This window comes from Manacus vitellinus, unplaced genomic scaffold, assembly GCF_001715985.3.
Source record: "Manacus vitellinus isolate BGI_N305 unplaced genomic scaffold, ASM171598v3 scaffold_4_pilon, whole genome shotgun sequence".
In the NCBI taxonomy this organism is placed as follows: domain Eukaryota; kingdom Metazoa; phylum Chordata; class Aves; order Passeriformes; family Pipridae; genus Manacus; species Manacus vitellinus.
This window is the reverse complement of record NW_021940604.1, coordinates 24523455-24545148: the sequence shown is the minus strand read 5'-3', so window position 1 is coordinate 24545148 and position 21694 is coordinate 24523455. Positions and strand designations below refer to the sequence as shown.

Sequence of the window (21694 nt, the reverse complement as noted above, 5' to 3'; positions counted from 1 at the left end):
GGTTCTGAACGGATCGGTTTGTTGCTTTGGCTTTTGTTTGTGTGTCCTTGGGATAAGACAGAATGCCGGGCGGGACGGAGTGGGCTAATAAGAAAGTCATTGAGCCCAGGTTTTAAATAGGTATGGGCAATGTTTTTAAGATAGATATAATACTGGATGTAAAGCGAGGTTATATGCGAGGAGGTGGTGATGAGGACAGAATACTGTCATCTGTACCTTTACACTAACGGAGATGAACAGATGGAAAATAAAACGAATTCTCACCTAATTAGTCTGTTTGTTTATTCTGACGTCTGTAAAAATATTTTAAGAGCATTTGGGGGTGAGTACAGCAACGGAAAGGCTAGAGGGCAGGGCGATAGCTGTGTACCTGTGAGCGCGGAAGGGGAGTGCCTTTGCAAAGGGGCTGTGACCAAGCCCTTCACCCATCACACATTTCTTTAACGAACTGGATCCCCTCTCCCGCTGGCAGTGAAGACTTAAAACAGCAGTCCCCCGGTCAGCTTTATTCCTCCCCTCTTTGTCTTCTTCTCCAAGGGTTTTGTTTGTTTGTTTGTTTTTTCCGCCCTCCTCTTCTCCAGTAAATCCTTTTCTCTGACAGTCCTCTCCCAACTGCTGATTGAGGTTCAGTCCAATTCTCGCTTGAAAACTAGTCTCTTATTTAGGAAGTCATTAATCACATCCCCTCCCCCGGAAAGAGATGGCGGAGAAACCTGTGAAGTACAATTCCTCGCCCCATCCCCCCTTCAGAAATGTTTTGAAACGCTAAACCTCCGCACATTCTGGGCCATATTAAGGTGATATCGCGTTTCCGGCGCGCTTTTAATTTGAATGCGAAATTAGTAACGATCCGGTTATACATCTGCCCACGTTTTGCGCAGAGGGTGACACAGATGCTTCCCGGCGTCCCCCGTCCGTGTCTGTACACACGTGTGTCCCTCATCCGTGAGCATCTCGCCTTCGTGTGCGTACGCGGACCCCGCCTGCAGTGGGCACAGACACCCCCATAATCTCCTCTGCACGGCCGCCCCTACATGTAGCTGCTGTTCCGTGGGCTGTATCTAGAAACACACGGATCTTCCTATGGATTTGTGCATGCACGGGGGGGGGGGCAGAAACCCCAGAATAATACGTCATCTCTATTTCCCGTAAAGAAGCGTGCAGATTAGCTGTCCGAAAAGGAAGGAGAAAAAAAAAAGCGCCGTGTTGAAAACTTCTTGTTCATTCATAAATTATTTTGGTGTGTCAAGCTAGTTGAAATGGCGATTGGCTGCTCCTGCCTCCTGCCAACCCCTTAAGGATCCGATGTGAAATTAGTAGCAAGAAAGCATGTAATTGACCGAGTCACGTGTGCGCAGGGGGCCAGAAACGGAGCGAGAGAGACGGGGAAAAATCAAAGAGGGAAAGCACATTAGACCATGCGAGCTAAATTTGCGATCGTTCAAAATCAGGATGTTAGATTAATGCAGAAGACCACTTCGATCCACAGGGAAAGTTTTCATCTCACGAGTTTGGAGCAGAGGGCCCGTGGGGCAACATGGCCGAAGGTTAATTTTCTTTTTCTATTGTTTTACTATGAATTTTGCTCGCTCGCTCTCTCCCCCTCTCCCCCCTCTCCTCCCCCACCCGCTTTTAACCCAACTATGCATTACCCTTTTTTAGCAGCTCGCGCAAGGGGGCTTTCTCCAAACCCATTGTTACCCAGCTCAAAACTGTTCCGTACCGCCCACACCGATTCACAACTTGAAAAGCTTTCAGGGGGCTATTGTTTGAATTGTTCCTGTTTGATTAAGCACAGTTGCAGTGGTGGGATGAGAAAACGGCTGTACACCTGTCCCAAATTTAATCGAAAGTTTATTCCAAGGAGGGATGGATACACGTTAGAAAATAGTGGTTTCGGCGCTGCATGTGCAATAACGAATTGTGCAATCTACCCAATTTTGCTTATTCTCTCTCCTCCACCCCTCCTCGGCCGGCCTCCCCCCTCGCCCCCCCGGTCCTGCGCCTTGCGAGGAGAGACTAATTGGGCTGAGAATTTCTGTTGAGAAATGGGATCGGTGTTAAACCAGCAATATTCAAGTAAAGTATCGCGTTCCGCGCTGTAATGTGGCTGAAAGATGGAGTTAAATGGAAAAATACACGTATGTACAGAAACGTGGGCTGCCTTGGGCACAGAGAGAGGGAGAGCCTCCGTGCGCAGTGTTTCCTCTCTGTAACCTCCGGTGATTTTATTTTTTTACGTATTTTGGGGAGAAGGTGTTTTATTTTAGGATTTAGGAAAATATATGCACTTTTCGTCGTTGGCTTTTTGATTTTGCTTTGTTTTCCTGGGTTTTTTTTCCCCTATTCCGTTTGTAGTAGCTCCTTTATACAGCGGCAAAAGGATGTTACCAGAATTTAACTCTTTGCTTTGCATCTTGTCCCATTCTTCCTTCTTTCCCCCCCCTTCCCCCTCACCCCTTACACACACCCCCCTCCGCCTTTCCCTCTTCCTCAGCAGGGGCGAGTAAAGGTGGAGACGAGCCCGGAAAGTTGCCGGAGCAGGAAGAAGAGGAGGAATCCCAGGTTTTGCACGGAACCGGCCATTGCAAATGGTTCAATGTGAGAATGGGATTCGGGTTCATCTCCATGAGCAACCGAGAGGGAAGCCCCTTGGAGTCTCCAGTTGATGTCTTTGTACACCAAGTAAGACCCATTTTTGTCTTCCATCTCAGCCTGCCACATTTGGTTGAGTTCAGTGGGACTCTGGTTTCATGTGAAGTAACCTATTTTTTTCTAGGTATTTAGGAACATCTGTAATTAAAAAGTTGCCTTAGGTAGTGGTTTTGTTGGCAGCGTTACAATTTGAGTAAATAAGGTCGTTAGATTGTGCTTAGTCTCTGTGGCTGGAGATTTGTGTAAAGAGATAATGTTTCCTCGTATCTTTCTCCTTGGTTAGAAACGTCTCCTGTGGTTTTTATTTATTTTCAAATGTCACACTTTTTAAGGTTTATCATTTGTCACCAGACTGATCAGAAGCAGATAAGCCTTTCCTTGAAACTGTTTAAAATTAAGCTGGGAAAAGGATAAATAAATGTCGGGATTCATTCAAATAACATATGAGTAGTTTTAAACGGTTTACTTGTAAACCTCGAATTACTTTTTAAAAGCTCATCTGAGATTAGTTAGTGAAATTAAGACATAATTATAGCGTTATTTTGTAGTAATTCAGACCTGAGAGCGTCCCTGTGGTGATACTCTGAAGCATGTATGTGGTTTGGTTGGTTGATTTTTAATTATTCCTTTCTGGGGGAAAAAAAAAAGTAGCGATTAAGGATTCAGACCAAAAGCAGCGTCTCTGTAAGGCTGAAGAGGAAAGAAGGGGTGGTCCTTGGTTTTATTTTTAAGCTCAACAGCGTGGATGGTTTTGTGTTTAGAACGTGGAAACTGGTATGAATGTCTTCACACAAAGGAGTTTCAAATGCAAAATAGGTGCAAAATGATAAAGGAACTTTTCCCGAGTTTTGTACCATGGCTCGTGAAGAAGGAGCATGTGTAGACCTTGCATGGTCCTTCTGTAAATACAGTTGGAACAATGTTATTTTGAATTTCACCCGTATTCTCTGTGATCAGAGAACAGAAGAGAGGTATCAGGTAAAGAGACCATTTTGGGTTTGGCTAGGGCCATGTTAGGGAGGCAAAAATGCATCTTTTTACGTGGTTGTCCATTTTCTATGACGTTTGCAATGACGGGGCAGGGCGGTGTTCAATGATTATGTAGTGATTCCCTTTTAATGTTGCATTTAGTGGCCCGGCTTTATTTTGTGGTAACTTTCCACCAGGGTTTTTTAAAGCATATACCTTTGATTAGGTTAGTAAAAGGGTGGCTGAATCTTCTAAAGAAACTATTGGTGGGGCATGTTTCTTTGTGGTGGGGTGAACTGATCTTGCCTTATAAGTGCCCTGCACCTAAGGGCCTGCACTTCTATATAGCTGCTTGCATTTGGAATTATGTACAAAGTGTAGAAACCAATAGTGAACTTACTGAATTCCTATACTTCCTGCTTTGTACTGGCATATGAGGTGCCCCCTGTTTGCTGATGCTTTTTCTCTTTAGAACCGAATGCATGAAGTACTTCTCAAAGAAAGAGCAGTCTTTTTCCTTTCCCCCCTTTCTTCCCTTGTTTGTATCTTTTTAAGTTGTGAAATTGCTCTTTAGAGTTTTATAAATTTACTTTAAAGATAACCTCTCGTTTTCTTAATGTAATTTTATGTTAATGTATGTAATTTTTTTGGTTCTCAAATAGTAGAAAAACATTTGAAGCATAGTAGTGTTGTTAATAAAAAACACATTTGGAAACAAAGATATTCTTAGAGCTGTGAAAATAGAGAAGTGTTGAACTGCATGATAACCTGATACATTTAAGTAATACTAGACAAGGTGTGTGGTTTCATAATGGAAAATAGTCGTAGAAAACAATAAAGTAGTAGTAAATTTGGAAGTTGCTATTCAGTTGTGTCTCCTAAAGGAGGGGACAAGAGGGAAATGTGAGACAAGTTTGTTTATTACAGTTTAATAATCTACAATTTATCCTAACTCCTGGTTTTCTAAGACATATCACAGTGTAAAATGCAGTGAAAACTATCATGTTTCATTGCACATAAACTGTGTGCTTCAGTCATTTTGAGTTTACTTACAGATATGTCTTACTGAGTGAAGTTATTAGTATTCTGCAGTGGATTGCCCTAACAACAAAGAAAATACATTTCTCACCTTTTTCTTTCTGATTAAATCTAATACATATATATATATATATAAACTTAATGGTGACATGAATCTTCTTTCTATCAGTCAAAAGCAGAAGTTTTCTGTTTAATGTAATGGGAAGAAGTGCCATCTATTGTGTTTCAAAGTACATTTTAGATAAGTGATATTGCTATATAGAATGCTTTGTGTTAGCTGACTAATGGTAACAGTAGCAACCTGAGCATAAAAATGTCTTTAAATCTGTAATATTATTTAACAGTGCTGGTTGTACAAGACAGTCTGTTGCCTGAACAGTAATTGGACCCTATTTCTACTAGTTTCATTTTTTTGAAAAATTTAGTCATGTGAAAGGTCCTTTTCAAGGCAAAGATGTTAGTTTATTAATCTGTTGAAACAAAATATTGCTGTTCAAAACTGCTTTGAAAACACTTCATCATTTATTTGTGTGCATCAAGTGTTGCATGCATTCACTCATCCTGCAGTGTTTGTAGCTACTAGTATCATTTTATAGAATCAGGCTGTCTAAGCAGGGGAAAGAAGCTTCTAGTTTACTTAGTCGAAGTCCTGTCAAAGCTAGCTTGAGCCCTGCTGCAGTATTTTTACTTTCTTATCTTACCTTTTCTTGGTGAGGTTATGCCCAGTTTATGAGATCTTGCTATGAGCAAAAACTTACTGTATTTTAAGTAAAAATTCCTGTAATAGTTTAAGCTCACTATACCTAGACTTTTGAGCTTCTAAAAAATAATTTTGCTCTCTTCTTGTAGTTTCTTCTTGGTTGTGAGCAGATTATAGTCATGTTTTTCTGAAGTCAGTGCTTTGTTAGTTGTATATATATATTTAGAGAACAGTGCTTTTGTTCGGATTTCTCTCCCCTTTCACTCAGCAAAAGTACCGTTTGTGAAACAGCTGCAGTATTGAGTTTTTAACTCTGCCTTTTAAGTCCCTCCTATAGCGTTAATCATTTGGATTGATCTTTTCTGAACTACCTTCAGATTGTTGTTACCCTTCTGGTAATGAGGTACTTAGAGCTAGATATGTTATTTAAGGTAGAAACACGTCAGCCATTATATATGTGCATCTGTGTGTCTACAGTGGAATTGTATACACTTACAAACGTCTACATTCTTGTCCTTTTTAGCTTTATTCTGATACAGTTTGTATCTTTAAGTCATGTGTTTGAGTCATTCAGGGTCATATAAAAATTACAAGTCCTAAAAAAATTTAATTTTTCAAACACAAGACATGACCAATGCAGCAATGTGCCTAGTCCATTGTTCCTGTCTTTTTATTTTTCTGTCTTTCTCTGTCTTTTTCTGTCGTTTTCTGGTCCTCTGTTTCTTTTGCAAAAAAAACCCCAAAAACAAATAGAAGAGTAGCAATGTTTGTCCTTTGTAACACTGTTAAATCCAAGGAATGTGCACCTTACTGAATTTGGCTCAGTATTGTCATTTGTACTCTTAGTAGCTTACCATGGGATGAATAATACAGCTTGCTTCTCTCTTTGATGTGAATTCTGGACATAGTTATTTGTGAGCGGGTCTTGTTAAATTTTACAAAAAAAATCTATTTCTCAAAGGGTAAAACAGACTGGAAAGGTGAAGTGAGTGAAACATTTTGTGGTGCACGTGAAAAGAGGTCTTCAATGCAAAGAACTAAGAAGAGCTGAAGCTCTTATAAAATCAGAAAAGGATGATGTTTGTTATAATTTTTTTGCATTTTCAAAATTGTATACACAACTTGGATACGTACAACTTCTTTGGATGCTGGCAGTAAGGCAAAAATGCTGTGTATTCTTTTTTGCACACACTTTTTACAGACTAAGTTAGAAACATGTCTCTTTTCCTTTGCTTAGCGTGAAGCCCAGATGTTAGAGATGATAATGAAGGGTAGGGTGCTGAGTGTAAACAGATACAATTAAATACATGTATGTGAATATCAATGGTTGTAAATTTCTCTTTCTCAATAATGTGGTCTTTCAGGATGGGATGGATTGTTCAGTTTAGATGATGTTTGTTGGGACCTGGCTCTGTAGTTCAAAATTCTTACCACATTAAGGGATTTCTGAATGTGGAACCTTAAGCACAATCCTTCTTTGGGATCCTCTTTTATGAGATGGGGAGAGGAAGGAAGGGAGGAGCAGCATTTGGGAGCTGGTGTATTTTGTTTTCTCATTAAAAGGAACATAGTTGGCTTGAAATTTTTCACTTTCATCTGAACTTTCTTACTGTTGCTACAAGTTACTGTTACTACGAGATTTGATAAAAATGGAAGTCTTTTTTCTTTCATTGAGTTCTTCTGCACTGTACTATCATTGTATGTTATAAATTTTGCTCCTATTATTTCAAGCACCTTCAACAAAAGAAAGGAAAAAGTAGTGAGACTAGTATGGCTGTAAACAGAAGAATAAATGGAAAATGAGACATATAAGCAGCATCTGAAAAGTCTTTTCCCTTGCTTGACCAACCATCCCTTTTGATGATGAATCAGATGCCTGTTCTTTGAACCCCTAGTATTTTAGGCACAGTTGAACTACTTTTTCTAGGACACAGTTGGGCATGGCATGTTACACTCAATGTTGAATTGTGAGCACATGTAATCCCATGCTTTTGCAAGGATGCATTCATACATCTAGCATACCTTTTCCATTTTTTTATTATTGGGAGCATGTAAAAAGGTATTTAATTGTTCAGGATAGCTGAAAGTTCTAGGCAAGCAGGAGGGATCAGTATTGCATTGCTCCTTATTGTTAAATGTGACATAGCGGTACCTGTTTTGGAATATAGAAGTCTTTATGCAGAATATGCTATTAAAGCCTTGCCATCTTTTACTTCTGCTAGGGACCAGGCAAGCCCAGTCCTAATCAAAACAAAAGTGGCTAGCAGGATTTAGAGAGGGAAGCTGAGGAAGGAAGCGAATGGGAGTAAACGTGTGTCTGCAGTGAGCATGTGTGTGAGAGATCCGGCAGAGATCAAACGTGTGGGTGTCAAAGTCTGCTCAGCAGCCTCAGCGCGTGTAGGTAGCATCTGTGATGGGTACCTGCTGGGGACCCGGAGCAAAGCTTTGGCACTCACCGAGCTGTGTTGCAGCATGCAGAGAAAACTGCCTTTAAATTATGGGGACCATGGATTTGCAGTGTGGAGCAGTACAGCATTGGGATTTTTTTTTTAATTTATTTATTTTGGCTACTAATTTTGCCATTCCTAGATTTCAAATATTGCCTATGGACACACAGATGGCAAAATATACTTCACTGACAGCTTGATAATTTAAGATGGTTGTCTAAAGAAACTTGTAATTTGGTTATTTAAGTTACGGAGCCGCCATCTTCTGAACCTTCCAGATTTCGTCCATTTACATCTAAACCCAACATTACAGTACACTTTTATTGATGGAACTATGTAGCATTTGAGTGAATAGCAACACCATTAAACCTAAGTGGTGTTAAATCAGATCAGATTTTGCTAAAGGATTTTAAACATTGCATGTTGACAAGCAAAAATCTCAAGTAGCCCAAAGGCCTGCAGTGGGACTACTGTGTCTTAAGGGATATTACCTCTTTGGCAGAGCAGTAAGTACACCCTTTCCAGAGCATGCTGTCCTCCTTTTCTCCAAGACTGAGGAAGTTGTGCACAGGGGTTGGGATACTGGAAGGAAGAGGATATTTTGTCTGAGGCACAAACATAAGATATCAAAGCAGATACATGAACTGAAGCTAAAAGGAAATGAATTGTCAGATTGGGGAAAATGTTGTTATTGTTGCTTGTCCTGGTTTGCAACTACATTACTGAGGTATAAGTATATCTAGAGCCACCCAGAGTTTTGTTTCAGACTCTTTAAAAAGTATACTCCCATGTAAATATTGTTTAATTTATCCTCCTTATGTAACCTATCACAGTAAAGGCCTGTCATTTTTCGCCACTAATTATCAACAGAAGCAAAATTAGGCCCATCAGTTTCTACAGAGTTGTATAAAAGTGACTGTAAAGGTATAATTTAAGAAAGATCCTAGGAACATAGAAGCCAGAGGGTAAAGACTGCTTATGATGTTTCTTAAAACAAACACAAATAAATAAGGACATGATGTTTACATTTTTAATTCCCTGTATGTAAGGGTGCCTTTTTTTCACCTTTTGTTAAATCAGCTGAAAGTTACCAGGACGGTTAGAAAGCCATTATGTGATACTTGGCTCTTTTAAGGGACATTACTCAGGACAGGTTTGGACTGGCTTTTGCTTGCTGGATGTCACCGATGAAAGCAGTGATCCTTAAATTGCTAGTACATCAGCAGAGTATCAGTAAACACCTCTGTATGGAAGGTGGGCAAGTGCTTCTGGTTGCTTGAGCCCATTTAGTTGGAGAAACTGATATCCAGGCTTTTCCTCAGATTATTCTGGCTGTTCCTGACTTAAAATGGAGGGGGAGTTAACTCCTTGGGAGATGGCTAGAAGGGAATTCCAGATCCTTACTCCAGAGATGTCTCAGCTGCTTGCAGAGCAGCTGTGGAACTTGCTGCAAGTTTCACAATCTGCTGTATTATGGAAAACTGGCACTGAATTTGATTTTTTCATAACATGCAAAGCTGTAACAGAGAGCAGGTCGGCAGCTGCTCTGCAAGCAGCTGAGTAAGGCTTTGCAGTAGCAGTGTGGGTTAATAGGTGGAGGTTGAAACTCTCACAGTCACTCTTCTTGGTGGAAATCCTATGGCCTTGACTTTACTTTTACATTTGGCAGCAGTGCTGCTGCCTCAGTAAGCTTCAACAGCTTTGATATCACTCTTCCTGTAGGGCTAGCATGAGCGCTTGTGGAGCTGCATGGCAAACTCAGCTGGGAAAATATTTAGGTTTGTGTCTGATTTTTATCATTTTTCATATCAGATAAACCCCATGATCCCCACAAATATGGGTGGGCAGTGTTGGCACCATGGAAGGATGGCCAAGGATGTAAGCAAACAGCTGCCAGGGTGAGGTGAAAGTATTGGAGGAAAGAGGTGGAAGCTACTGTCACAGAAATGTGAATGAAACTGCACTCTCCTCTGGTGCAAAACAGAAGAATACTGGTGTTCCCACCTTCAGCTGGGGATGGAGAGACAATGAAAGTGATAGTGATTTCCAAGAAAAAGGGCATTTGAGGGTATTGGGAAGAGTACAAGCATCTGAGCTCTCCTTGGAAGTGGAATGTTTCAGGAATCTTTGGGTCACATTTCAGTATTATAGCTTTCTCTTTTTGTTGTTTAGTGGTTACAGTTCAGTGGTGGCACTGAAATACATTGATTGCAGTTTTTAAAAGGCACTATTTATAAATCAAAAAAATTGGGGAATTTTTGGTTCATGTAAAGAGTATGTGTTTCTTCCACAGAAGAGAAATAAGTGTATTTACAGGGTATGTTCATAACAATTTGAATATATCTTTTTAGTAGATAGGTGAGAGCTTAGTGAAATTAGTTGATACTCTGAGAAGTATAGCTCCTGAATTATTCCATATGTATGGAATTTCAACTCTGAAAATTAAATACATCAACATTGAGGTGATTTGTCTGAGAGTGTGTAGAATATTCTTGTTCTATTATCCGTGCAGGAGCCAAGAAAATCACACAAATAATTTCTATTCCGAAGTTTTGATCTGGTGCTAAAATTACATTTTTTGGAAGGAGGGAGGCTGAAATGTTTGAGTTCATCCTGTTAGCACGATAGGTTAGTATTTTCACCTCTTAAAATTGTTTAACAGGTAAAATTTGAGTGAATGCATATTTAATCAGTATTTAGAGTGTATGAATTTATCTACAAAATCAAAATAATATTCCATGACTGCTATAGATCTTACACTCTGTTAGAAAACACTAATGATGTTATTACATTCATAAGTGTGTAATTTTCATGAATTTAGCTGATACTGGCTTTCCCATCAAAGATAATCTGTTCCCAGAGAGGCCCTCTTTTAATTAGTCATGATAATTTATAGGCATGCAGCGTTGAGGGATTTTTTTTTTCCTTGATTGCTTTTATTTTAGTGCCACTTGAGGCTACTTTAACATTTGTGTTATAATTTTCTCTGTTTATGGTCATATAAATATATGCACCAAAATATTCCCAGGGCTGAAATTCAGAGTAAAAGTGATAGCCATTGTGTACTTTAGAGAGACTAGAATAACATCAATGTGTATTTTTTTCAAAGTACAGATGTCTTTAAAATATCTTAATAGTGCACATGTGCTATATTTTAAAAAATGTTTTATTTCATTTTACAACTGTGTTTTGCAAGGTAATAATCAAAATCATGGTTGGTTTTATGGGCTATTTGTAATAATACTATTGTAGGGGAAATATGGGGTTTTAAAAAGCCTCTGCTGATGACTTGTAGTAATTTCTGAATCTTCTTAGACTAATTATATTGGAAATACTAGAAATACAGAAAAGTAGTAGTACAGAATGTACCTAATAGACCCAAGCTGACTTCTGTAAACTCTGGATTAGATCCCCAACTACTCCCGGTATTTAACGGATATATATTGTTATCTCTCCCTGTTTAATTACCTGGCCTAAAACATGCAGATTACACATCTTGAGAATTAGCCATTTTGAACGCTAAAGTGGAATAAGATCTAAGAATTATTCAAAAACCTGTTTGCTACCCTCTTCCCCAGATATTAAATTCAGTAGTGTATCAGGTGAATGGAAATTTGAGAATTGATTCAACAGCAGACAAAACCTCATCCTGAATGTAATGAAACTATTACATCCCTTCTCTTCTTGTGGATATTACAGACCCGATGGGCCAAATTCTGCTCAGTCTTCTGTAAAGTGATCCCACTGACCTGTGAAACTTGTGCAATAAAACGGGCAGTATTAGAAGTGGATTTTAAGTCTCCTGTATTAATGCTTTTACTGGAAGTATGTAGTTTACAACCTTTTGTTTTCGTAAGGCTGTCTGTGTGTTTTGTGCTCGAAAACATGCATGCTATATTGTGATCTGAGCTATTCCCTGTACAGTGCCTAAAATGTATAGTAAACAGGGTTTAGTCCCTGCTGCTTAATTAAAAGTTGGCTAAAAGTGGTACAGCTTGTCAAGTTCATGCATATGCATTATGTTATATATGCAACTTGGATATATTTTTCATAACGTGCTACTTTTTTTGTACTGTGAATGTCTAATATTTAATGTCTTACCTAAATTCAACTGACCTCTCATCTGCCAGAATGCTTTGATCCAAAGGTCTCAGGCTGATAATGTTCTGGGTTTTTTCATCTTCTTGTTGAAAAATTGCTCAGTCCCAAATAATTTCCTCACATAGGAAGGAGTGGTAGAAGTATGTGAATTGCTCCCAGTGTGGAAAACACCCCTCACTGTTCGTGCAGGCAGGTTCTGTTGAAGGTGAATGAAGTTCACCTTTGTGGTCGAAGCACCCTGAGATCTTGAACAGCTATTCAGCTCTGTGCAGGGCCTTTGATTTCTGGCAGGGGTGATGGGATGCAGTAGGTATTTTTTTAAAAAATAAAATTAAAATAATAATAATTTAAAAAAATTTTTTTTAAACTTTGTAACTGCCATATTGCATATCTATGTTCACAAGGGGAAGGATGGGAATCTCCCTGGCAGGATCCTTCAGGATCTGTCTTCTTCCCAGGCCTTTATATTAGGGATGTAGAGATACTAGTCAGATACAAGGGAGATCACTGACTGGTGAGGAGGAGGAAGTAGCTGAACTTTCTGCTCAGGCAAGAGAGGGTGAACAGTTCAGAGATTTAGAGCCATAATATAGTCCTCAAATATTTGTGAATGCAGTTAGCCAAAAAATATCCATTTCACCACAGTGCTTAACAGCTCTCCACTACAGTGAATAAAATTCTCATTTGGCTGTGCCAAATCTGCTTTGTTTGCCTGCTTCACGTTTGTGTGTCTGCATGGTGTGTGTGAATTAAAGAAAGCACATTACATTTGTAATAGCTGTTTTATACCAGTCAAAATCACATTTGTTTAATGTTTTCATGTAGCATGTTTTGCAGAAACTTGTTTAATGGGTGGGAAATGTAGGTAGAAGTTAACTCTGTAAGGAATGCATGGTTTCTTGTGTAGGGGTCTGGGTGGCTCTGGCATGCAGGCTGATTTCAACTAACAGGGCATCCTGTTCGTTGTGTGTGATTCTGATTTAGAAACTATTGCAACCTGGAAAAAAAAGATAAAATAATTTTTAGAAGTGTTTTTAATTGACTTCAAGAAATAGTGATAATTGTTAAAGGCAGACATTACTTGAGGGTGATTGATCTGGATGTGAAGGAGATGCATAAAGAAACTTAATTTTTGATACTGTAGAGATCTTTTCATGTCACCATTGACTTTACAGGACTAGTCACAAAGAGAGGACTGTAGGATTGAACTGTAGATGATAAGAGAGCAAAAGATTTTAAATGCACATGGTTAAGATGAAATGAATATTAAAGATTTTCAAGTAGTATAGTACATCTGAAGATAGAATTTTTGCTTAGACCTACTGGAATAGGATTTTGTTAGTGTTAATTCATGCTTTCGTGAACACTTAATGGAACAGTAAATACCACATCTTTCACTGAAGTAGTGCTTAATTCTCCTGAACTATGGTCCATTACCTACACTAAGAAAGTAGGCTATCAGATTCTCTTCTTAGCAATACCTTCTCTTCATCAATAATTAAAAAAAAATTTAAAAATCTACTACACATTCCGAAATAGGATCAATCAGATTTGAAAATTATGTGAATTCAAAATACTGATTGAAAAGATTCCTTTAAATATAATCTATACCTACACTGTCTTTAGTAGAAATTCTCAAAGACTTTTGTAAAAAATAAAAATGCATATTTCACTTTATAGGTCTTTGCATTTAGTGACTTCCTAACATTTTTCAGGAACGCAAATGCTTTTAAAATTTAATCTGCAGTCTACTTTGAGCAACAAAATCTCTTCATGTTTAATAATGTGATAGATTCAGTTTCCCCAAAGAATTTTTACATTAATCTTCATAAATTTTTTTAATTAAGCAATTACATATTTTTAATGGCAGATTAATTATTTTTGTAATATATTTTCTTTTTTACTGACAATAATCACCAGCAGTTTATTGGAAAATGATAGCGCATTCCATGCTTATGTGGGTTTAGTGTTAATCTTCACACAGATAGTACTTCTTCCTTGGATGATCATTGTTTAACTGGTGACAGCTGTAAATGGACCAAGATTAGACTGTTGCAGTGGCTACAGTTGAAGCATTTGGCCAAAGATTAATTATTTTTAGTATTCATTATGTTATAGTATAATCAATGTTTAAGATTTTCTGTGATCTTATACATATTAATATTTTTTTTCATATGGGAATCAGTATATTTTTTAAAATTGTATATAAAACAATGCTATGTTTTTATAGTTATAGTTTGATGTCCTTTTATCCATATGTCCATTACAAGGGATCTAAACTGGCATTGACCACAACAGGTGTCATGAAACGCACCTATAGTATATTATATTCTCTTGAGTGAGGTAATATCATAAAATGATTGATTTTTGTTGTAGTATTTTTGGTTTTAGGATGATGAATATAATCTAATAGTTAAATTCTTAAAAACTGGTAAACCTTAGCTTAGTTTCTGTTTTTTCCCTCCATCTGATGTGCATTTTCAAAGTACAGTATGTTTTAGCAACAGTTCAAGGACCAAATGTTACTAAGACATGAAACGTTGAGCCAGGTGAAATCAGTGAAATAGTTTCAAGAAGTTTCAATATGTATGCCCAATTCCTCTCAAGGATTTTTTTTTCTGATCGTTTCAGTTGGGAACTTAGATACTTGAACTAGAAAATCTTAATTAAGTAAATGAAAGGGGGGGTTGTGTGTATAGACTATCATTTACTGTATTTGTTTTTACTATCTTTGCGAGTGCTTTGCAATCTTTAAAATGCCCCCAAAACAAATTATATTACAGTATTATTTGTATGAACTTATCATACATGAAGGTTCATCTAAATTTCTTGCAGCACATTCAGCAGCGTCTTCATTAGTTTAAGCATAGCTTTGCCATTTTGTGGGCAAGTTTGAAATTCCTGGCATTTCAGGTCAAAAAGAGGACTTGGCAGATAATTATTTATTGATAGTATGTAAGAAAATAAAAATGTGTACTGATCTATGACTTTCTCCATTTAAGTGAACATGTAAAAAGTTTAGTATGGGTTTTTTTGTTACTGTTTGAATCCAACTGTTTAATAAAGTTAATCTGAATTTATGTCTTACGAGAACGTTGTTCTTCTGGGCACACTCACATCTCGTTGCCAAATTTTTAAAGACGATGGACAAAAACCCAAATTGTTTCCTTTTATTAAATCTGTATGGAAGTAAATTATCAAACAATAAGGGACTTGCTAAATACAGAAAAAAGACATTAATCCTTGTGTCCTTTAAAAATTGGTTTGTTGAAAAATACTGGTTACATAATTGTAAAATAATTTTTAAACATTTAGTAAACAAAATACTTTTGTGTCAAAAGCAGATGTTCAGATTTTGAAATGTCAGGTTTCCAAGAATTTGATAAATTTTATAAAAAGCTTTATGGTAACAATGTTGCCATCAAAATGTTACTGTTAAAAAGCCACATTCAAGCGTTAAGAAAATTAAATTAGAGACATTAATTTAGATATTATGCAAAAGACCCCACAATGAAATATTCATTATGAATATGTGGTAGTATAGGAAATACAAGATCTTTCAAATATTTGCATACAAGCCTTCTACAGCATTCATGCGTGTTTCAGGAAAGAGATTTAACAGTGTAGCTCAGTTTGGATCCTGCTGCATAAAGGAATGGCAGAGAGTGATGCTGACTGGAACTGGGGTTTTTATATTTGCCAGTCCCCTTCTGGATCAGCGCAGTGCAAACCAGCCCATATAACTGTAATCTAGATTCTGGGCCTTAATTTTTCTGCTTACTAATGAGATTTGCCAGTTGGCTGTTGTCTTCTCTGCTTCTACCACTGGCATGGTTGGAGGAAAACCTCTGGTCTGGCGAGGAATGAACTATGCTTTTTTTCTTGCACAGATGTTGCATTTATTGCGCGTTCAGTTGGTAATACTGAAGCAGGGCAGGTTGCTTCTGGAACAGAAGCTGTCTAGGAGTGCTCTGGTGATGGAGGGACTGCAGGATGCTGCTGAGGGCTTGGGTGGGCAGAGGGGTGTTCGGGGGGCGGTGCGGGGTGTTTTCCACTGCCAGGAGTGCGGGTGCCACGTCCGCGCTGAGAAGGGTCCGGGGCCTCCTGAGCGGCGCCCTCCGCTCCCCGCCCCTGCCCGGCTGGAGCGGGAGTGGGAGGAATTTGCCCCCTCCCGGCTCAGGTTGCAGGCCTCGACCGAACCAGGGAAGCGAGGGTCAGGGCTATTCATTGCCTATCACTTCCTTAGGCCATTTATAACCCGGTCCTCCCCGGGCAGCTGACTGTGGCCCAAGGAAGTGATTGATATGAGAGACTCAAAGATCTTTTTATTACTCTCAATACAGTTTAAATGTTTTGGGGTTTTTTTCCGAAGAAAAAGCTAATTTGGCACACAGTGCAGAACTGGAAATGCTGGTATCTTAGTATCTTTGAGGATCGAAATAATGATAGATCAAAACCAGCCATCCGAGGGGCAGCACTGCTGGAACTGATGTGTTTAGTGCTGCATGCGTCCCATGTCCCCCGCACTAATGTGCATCTGTGCTCTCTTCTGGGGTGCTGGTGTGGGGCAGCAGGGACCGTCCCCACTCCCCGGCCTGGGGGACCAGAATCACAGAGTATTCTGAGTTGGAAGGGACTCACAAGGATCATCAGATCCAACTCTTAGTCTTGCACAGGACATCCCCAAGAGACACACCATGCGCCCAAGAGCATTGTCCGAATGCTTCTTTGAGCTCTGTTAGGCTTGGTGACCACTCTCCTGGGGAGCCTGTTCAAGTGCCCAACCACCCTCTGCGTGAAGAACTTTTTTCTAATATCCAACCTAAATCTCTCCTGACACAGCTTCATGGCATTACCTTGGATCCTGTCATTAGTCAACAAAGAGAAGAGACCAGTGCCTGCCATCACCCACAGATGGCAGACACTGATCTCTGAATCAGAGGTGGATATTACATCAGCCGTGACCAATTCACCATCAGCCACAGGGCACACTGATATACAGTAATGTGAATTAAAGAACTGGGAAGCAAACACTCTTCCCTGGAGTTTTGCTGCTGTTTATGCCGTGGCAGCACCCATCTGTATGGAGGTGGTGAAGAGGCCGAGCGGGGGTTCCCCCTATGCCTTGCGCTTCTCTCCCTGGCTTGCAGGAGGCACTACCTATCAAGATAGCAGCAGGGTGGCCCCCAGTATTAAAACAACCTTGAAAAGAAATGCATGTGAATCCTAAGCTAAGCCATTTCTTTGCTTTGCTGATGCTTGGAGGAAGAAGAATAGTGGATGGAGAATTAAATGTGGGTATGATGGGAAGTTGGGCATTTAGTGATTTTTGTAGACCTCTTGGCTCAATAGCTAGGCTTGCCCTCTTAATGATCAAGATAATCATGTTACTAAATAACACACCATGTTGGAGCAGAAATATTTACAGAAATATTAGAAATTTCAAAGGGAATACATTTTTATTAACAACAAATTATTTTTCTTGAACTTCTTAGAACTTTTCAGTGGTGTTTTACCTCATAGCTTAGAATTTCTTTTTAACTTTTGAGTGCTGTAATGTGACAACACACAACTTTTGAAAAATATTCAGCAGGATTATCTGCTTTTGTTTATTTGTAAGGACAGGATAGTCCTTCATGCTAAAAAGTCTTTCAGAAAGATTAATGGTTGTAGGATTCCAATCTTCCAAACACTTGTTCTTTAAAGTAAGACCTGTTCATGTAAATAAAGGTTTCAAAATTAGGACCTTAAACATTCTGCTTTTATAACTATTCGCCTCTTAAAAATGGGTCTTCCGCTTTTGTCTGTCCTTGGGCAAAGTTCCACATGGAGTTGATGGGATTTTTTTTAACTTGTGTTAGAACTATAGCTTTAGTACTTAAAATGCTTCTTTGAGAAAAGGATTGATGGTCTATTAGAATTTTTTTCTTTATAAAAACACAAAAAGTAGTGCATATATATACACTTTATATACATCTATATATAATATATATATAGATGGAATATATATATTTTCTTCACAACAGTTCTGCTGTAAAAGAAATAAAATCGAGCGATCTTTCCTAACGCACGTCGCAATATGTTGATTTTTCCATCTCTCTGGGTGAGTTGTGTAAAACTTTTCAAGTTTTCTGGCTGTGGTTTATAATAGTGTAATTAAAACCAGTGCTTTTTACATTTCTAAATATAAAATACAGTCCTAGACTGTGAACGATGTGTAATGATTCATCCTTCTGGGACAGTATCTCCTGTGGGATGTGTTTGGTGTAATGCCATTAACCATGATACATTTGCTTCAGTTGCTCCTTCCTCCCCCATCAGCATGCTGGGATCTCATGGTTTTTTCTGATAGCATTTTTACTTGCAAACTGTTTTTTTAGATGCATATGTTATGAAAGGAATTTGTACAGACAGAACCCTAAGATTACTTTGGTCGTTTCAAAATAGTGCAGCGATTAAAGGCTGCTTTACTTTTATTGCTAGCTTCAAATAGGTGGCATGTGCTTTTTGGAAGTTTTTTTCAAGCAGAAGTATTTCATGTTTTAACTACAGAGAACATTGTTTTTCTGTAGTTTTAATTAATTAATGTGTGCCATGTATTCACATACTGTTTAGTTAAACAGGGTTGTTTTACAAAATGCACAGTTTTTTACTACACGTGCCAGGTAATTGGAATATTTAGGTAATGTTTCCTTTGGGGTTGGCTACTTATTGTAACCTTTCTATGTAAAATTCTTTGCCTGTTTTAAGGTTAATGTTAAATGTTGCTTTTACAATCCCAAATGGGAGAAATGGTTTTCACAAATCACAAGTCTTGGAGAGCCCAATAATTATCATTCCGTACACCAATGCACAGTTACATTTTGTTGATATACATTAAACTTTTCATTGCTGTTTTTCTGAGAATGAGAATTATTCTGCATGGTTATTTTTAAATTAAGTAAGTATCTCTATTAATCTTGAAGAAAAAACTGTTTGCTGAAGATGTGATCCATGCTAGGCTTTTGGAGTTGGTCTGGTATCTTTTTTGTTGTTGTTTTTGGTTTTGTGTTGGCTTGTTTGTTTTTTGGTTTTGTTTTCTTCTCCTGGATAAGTCCCTGCTTGTTATTTTAGCAGTTTCCTTATTGCCTTACGCCACCTGACTGTAGCCTTCTGCTAGAAGAGGCAGTCCTTCCTACCCCTTCCTCCACCCTGGCCTCATATTCCTACCCAGACTCCCATGTCAGTTCCACTGCTTTGTAGCTGCAGAAGGTGTTATAATACTTGGCTCTTTGAGTTGAAAACTAGTAATTTATTTTGTGTGTTTGAGTTTCATTTGTATCGTCAAACTCATAGGACTTTGGTTTTCTTACATGAAAAATTGAGCTAGCTTGAGGAAAGCAGTAGAAGTGTGCAGCCTGGGGAAATGTCCTGGTGTCAAGACTGTGGTGTAGTGTGATTTTTGAGGAACTGAGCCAAAATAAAATGGGAGGTTTTATTCCCTGAACTTCTCATTGCTCTCATTGATTTACTTGTTAGCTAGGGAAAAAATGGCAGAGCGACACTTTTTAAACTGCATCTCACAGAACCTCCCATCTTCATTGGCATATGCTCGCTTGTATCAGTGCTGGGCTTGGTCTGGCATTCACTTCCTTAAGAAAGAGATGTTAGCAGTTAAACATTGGGGTGAGTTTCCCATTGGCAACATTTAGTTTGTGACTGCCCTTCCAGTGTGTAACTAGAAGGTATAACTGTGCTGTCTCCTTTACTGGGCACACTTTTTCCTTAATAGTACAAGAGGATCAAGTTCAGCTCCCTGGAAAAGTCTCCATGATTTGAACTTTCTTAATAGACTCAGCGTAATGTCTGTTAGCTGATCACAGTGGCTACTTCAACAAAGGTTCAGAGTCAACCAATGCTACACCAAATAAACCATAAACAGCTTCTCTCTGAGTGCCCAAACTGCTTCAAAGCGTGCTGTAGTGGTAATTTTTATTTTTCTTTGAAGGACGTTTGAAAAATATTTTCACAGAAATAAGCCACTGAATTGTCCTGAATGAAATTTAAAATGTTTTTAAAGAAATACTTCTTGTGAGCAGGCACATGTTTGTCATTCATGGTATGAGTTCAGTGCTGCAAAGCACTGCTTACCTCTGCCATACCTACAAAGTCACTTGGATTTCATTGGATTTGGCTGATGATGTGTGAAGTCTGGAAGTGAGCTCTGTGCAGGACTCCCTTGTGAGGCAAATTGCAGGACGGGCTCTCATTTTGTCTGGGAGCAAGTAGGACTGAATTCTGTCTGTGCAGCAACGATGAAATTATGCCGAGTGCTGTATACACATAAGCTGGGCAAATTTAGTAGGTGCGTTAAAGTGTTGAGGTCTGGTTGCTGCTAATTTGACATGAAGTCAGAAGGATACTGTTTTTAATAAATAGCAAGAGTGATTATCTTCAGATCCTTTATTGACACAAGTTGTGCTGTGACCAGCTGAGGTGCACTATAGTACAGATATGGTGCAGTGCTACTTACTGTATATTAGTGTTCACCCCTCTCCCCGAGGGCTGTTTAGTGACAAGGTAATACAGATGTAAAAAAATCAAAGGAGCCTTTATTTATATACGTATATTTCCTATTATATATGTGTAAATACGTAGAATTTCTGTTGGGCTGAGTGGCCTCAGGCAGCTGTGATGGGCAGAGTAGGAGTGCTGTTTTTGATTGAGCAAAATGTATGTCCTGAAATGTTGGGAAATATTTCTCTTATACAGAGAGATTGCCACTGATGAATGGGGCTTGTCCAGTAGCAAATCTCTGTGTTTAATAGCATTTGATCAAGATCCTCACACTGAGGTTGTCGTTCATATATAAAATTATAGCTGGTTTGAATTTGTAGCTACTTTTCTTGTAAATACATCTAGGTATTTATTTTATAAAGAAAAATTGCTAAACTAAAAAAAAATCTGTCCAAGTGCAACATGTAACTGAGAAGTTCATTACACTTTTCAGTAACCAATTTTTTGCATAGATTAATGGTTAATTAATTTGGCACTTTTTCTTGCAGACAATAATTTGTGTGCCTTGTGCACTGATAATACATACACAGTCTAAGTGGATCACAACTGTACACAGCTGCCTTAATATAAGGCTGTCCAAAGTAGGTATGGATGTTTCTGGCATACAGATAAGAATTAGGAGGCTATCAATATTGGATATATTGTAACAAATTGAATTTTTTGGTACATTATTCTAGCAAAAACTCAGTTAAATGGACAAGATACCGTTTATCTTTATTTGTAGGTGGTTCTTTGGATCATTATTGATTTCCAAATTTCAGATAGTTATAGTAAGTTACCACGGTGACATGAACAGTAAGCAATTTGTCTTTTTTTTTCAGGGCTCAGGGAAGGGTATGTTGTAAACAAATGGAAAATTTAATGTAAGAAAGAATAAGCTGCATGTGAGAAAACATTTTTAAAGGGAGTATCAGTTGTAAAAGTTAATGTTTGAAAAACTATTATAAAATGTAAATTTAATTTCCATTTAAAGATATTTGCATAGCACAGAGTTTTCTTTATTTTACGAAATGAAATAATGTTTACCTTTTCTGAGCAAAAATATATAAGTCACTAATTTCAAGAGGAAACCCTAGAAACTTCTTTTCTATCCCATTAGCTTGGCATTTGAGTCAGCATTTTACAATAAACTCTAGATTTTTTTAGGAATAGGATATAAGTCACAGCAAATAAATAATTTCAGAATTGCCTGTGGAAATTGGAGAGAAGAGTTTTTCTTTAATATCTT

General features: G+C 38.3%; 1 protein-coding gene across 1 annotated transcript in view; it reads left to right on the top strand.

Moving 5' to 3' along the window:
- Positions 1-1379: 1379 nt before the first annotated feature.
- LIN28B (lin-28 homolog B) overlaps positions 1380-21694 on the top strand; it is a 78885-nt gene continuing 58570 nt past the window's right edge. Inside the window, exons 1-2 of the mRNA XM_018077837.1 lie at positions 1380-1547; positions 2498-2685. Of these exons, the coding sequence (XP_017933326.1) occupies positions 1538-1547; positions 2498-2685 (198 nt within the window). The 5' untranslated portion in view covers positions 1380-1537. The remainder of the gene's footprint in view (positions 1548-2497; positions 2686-21694) is intronic.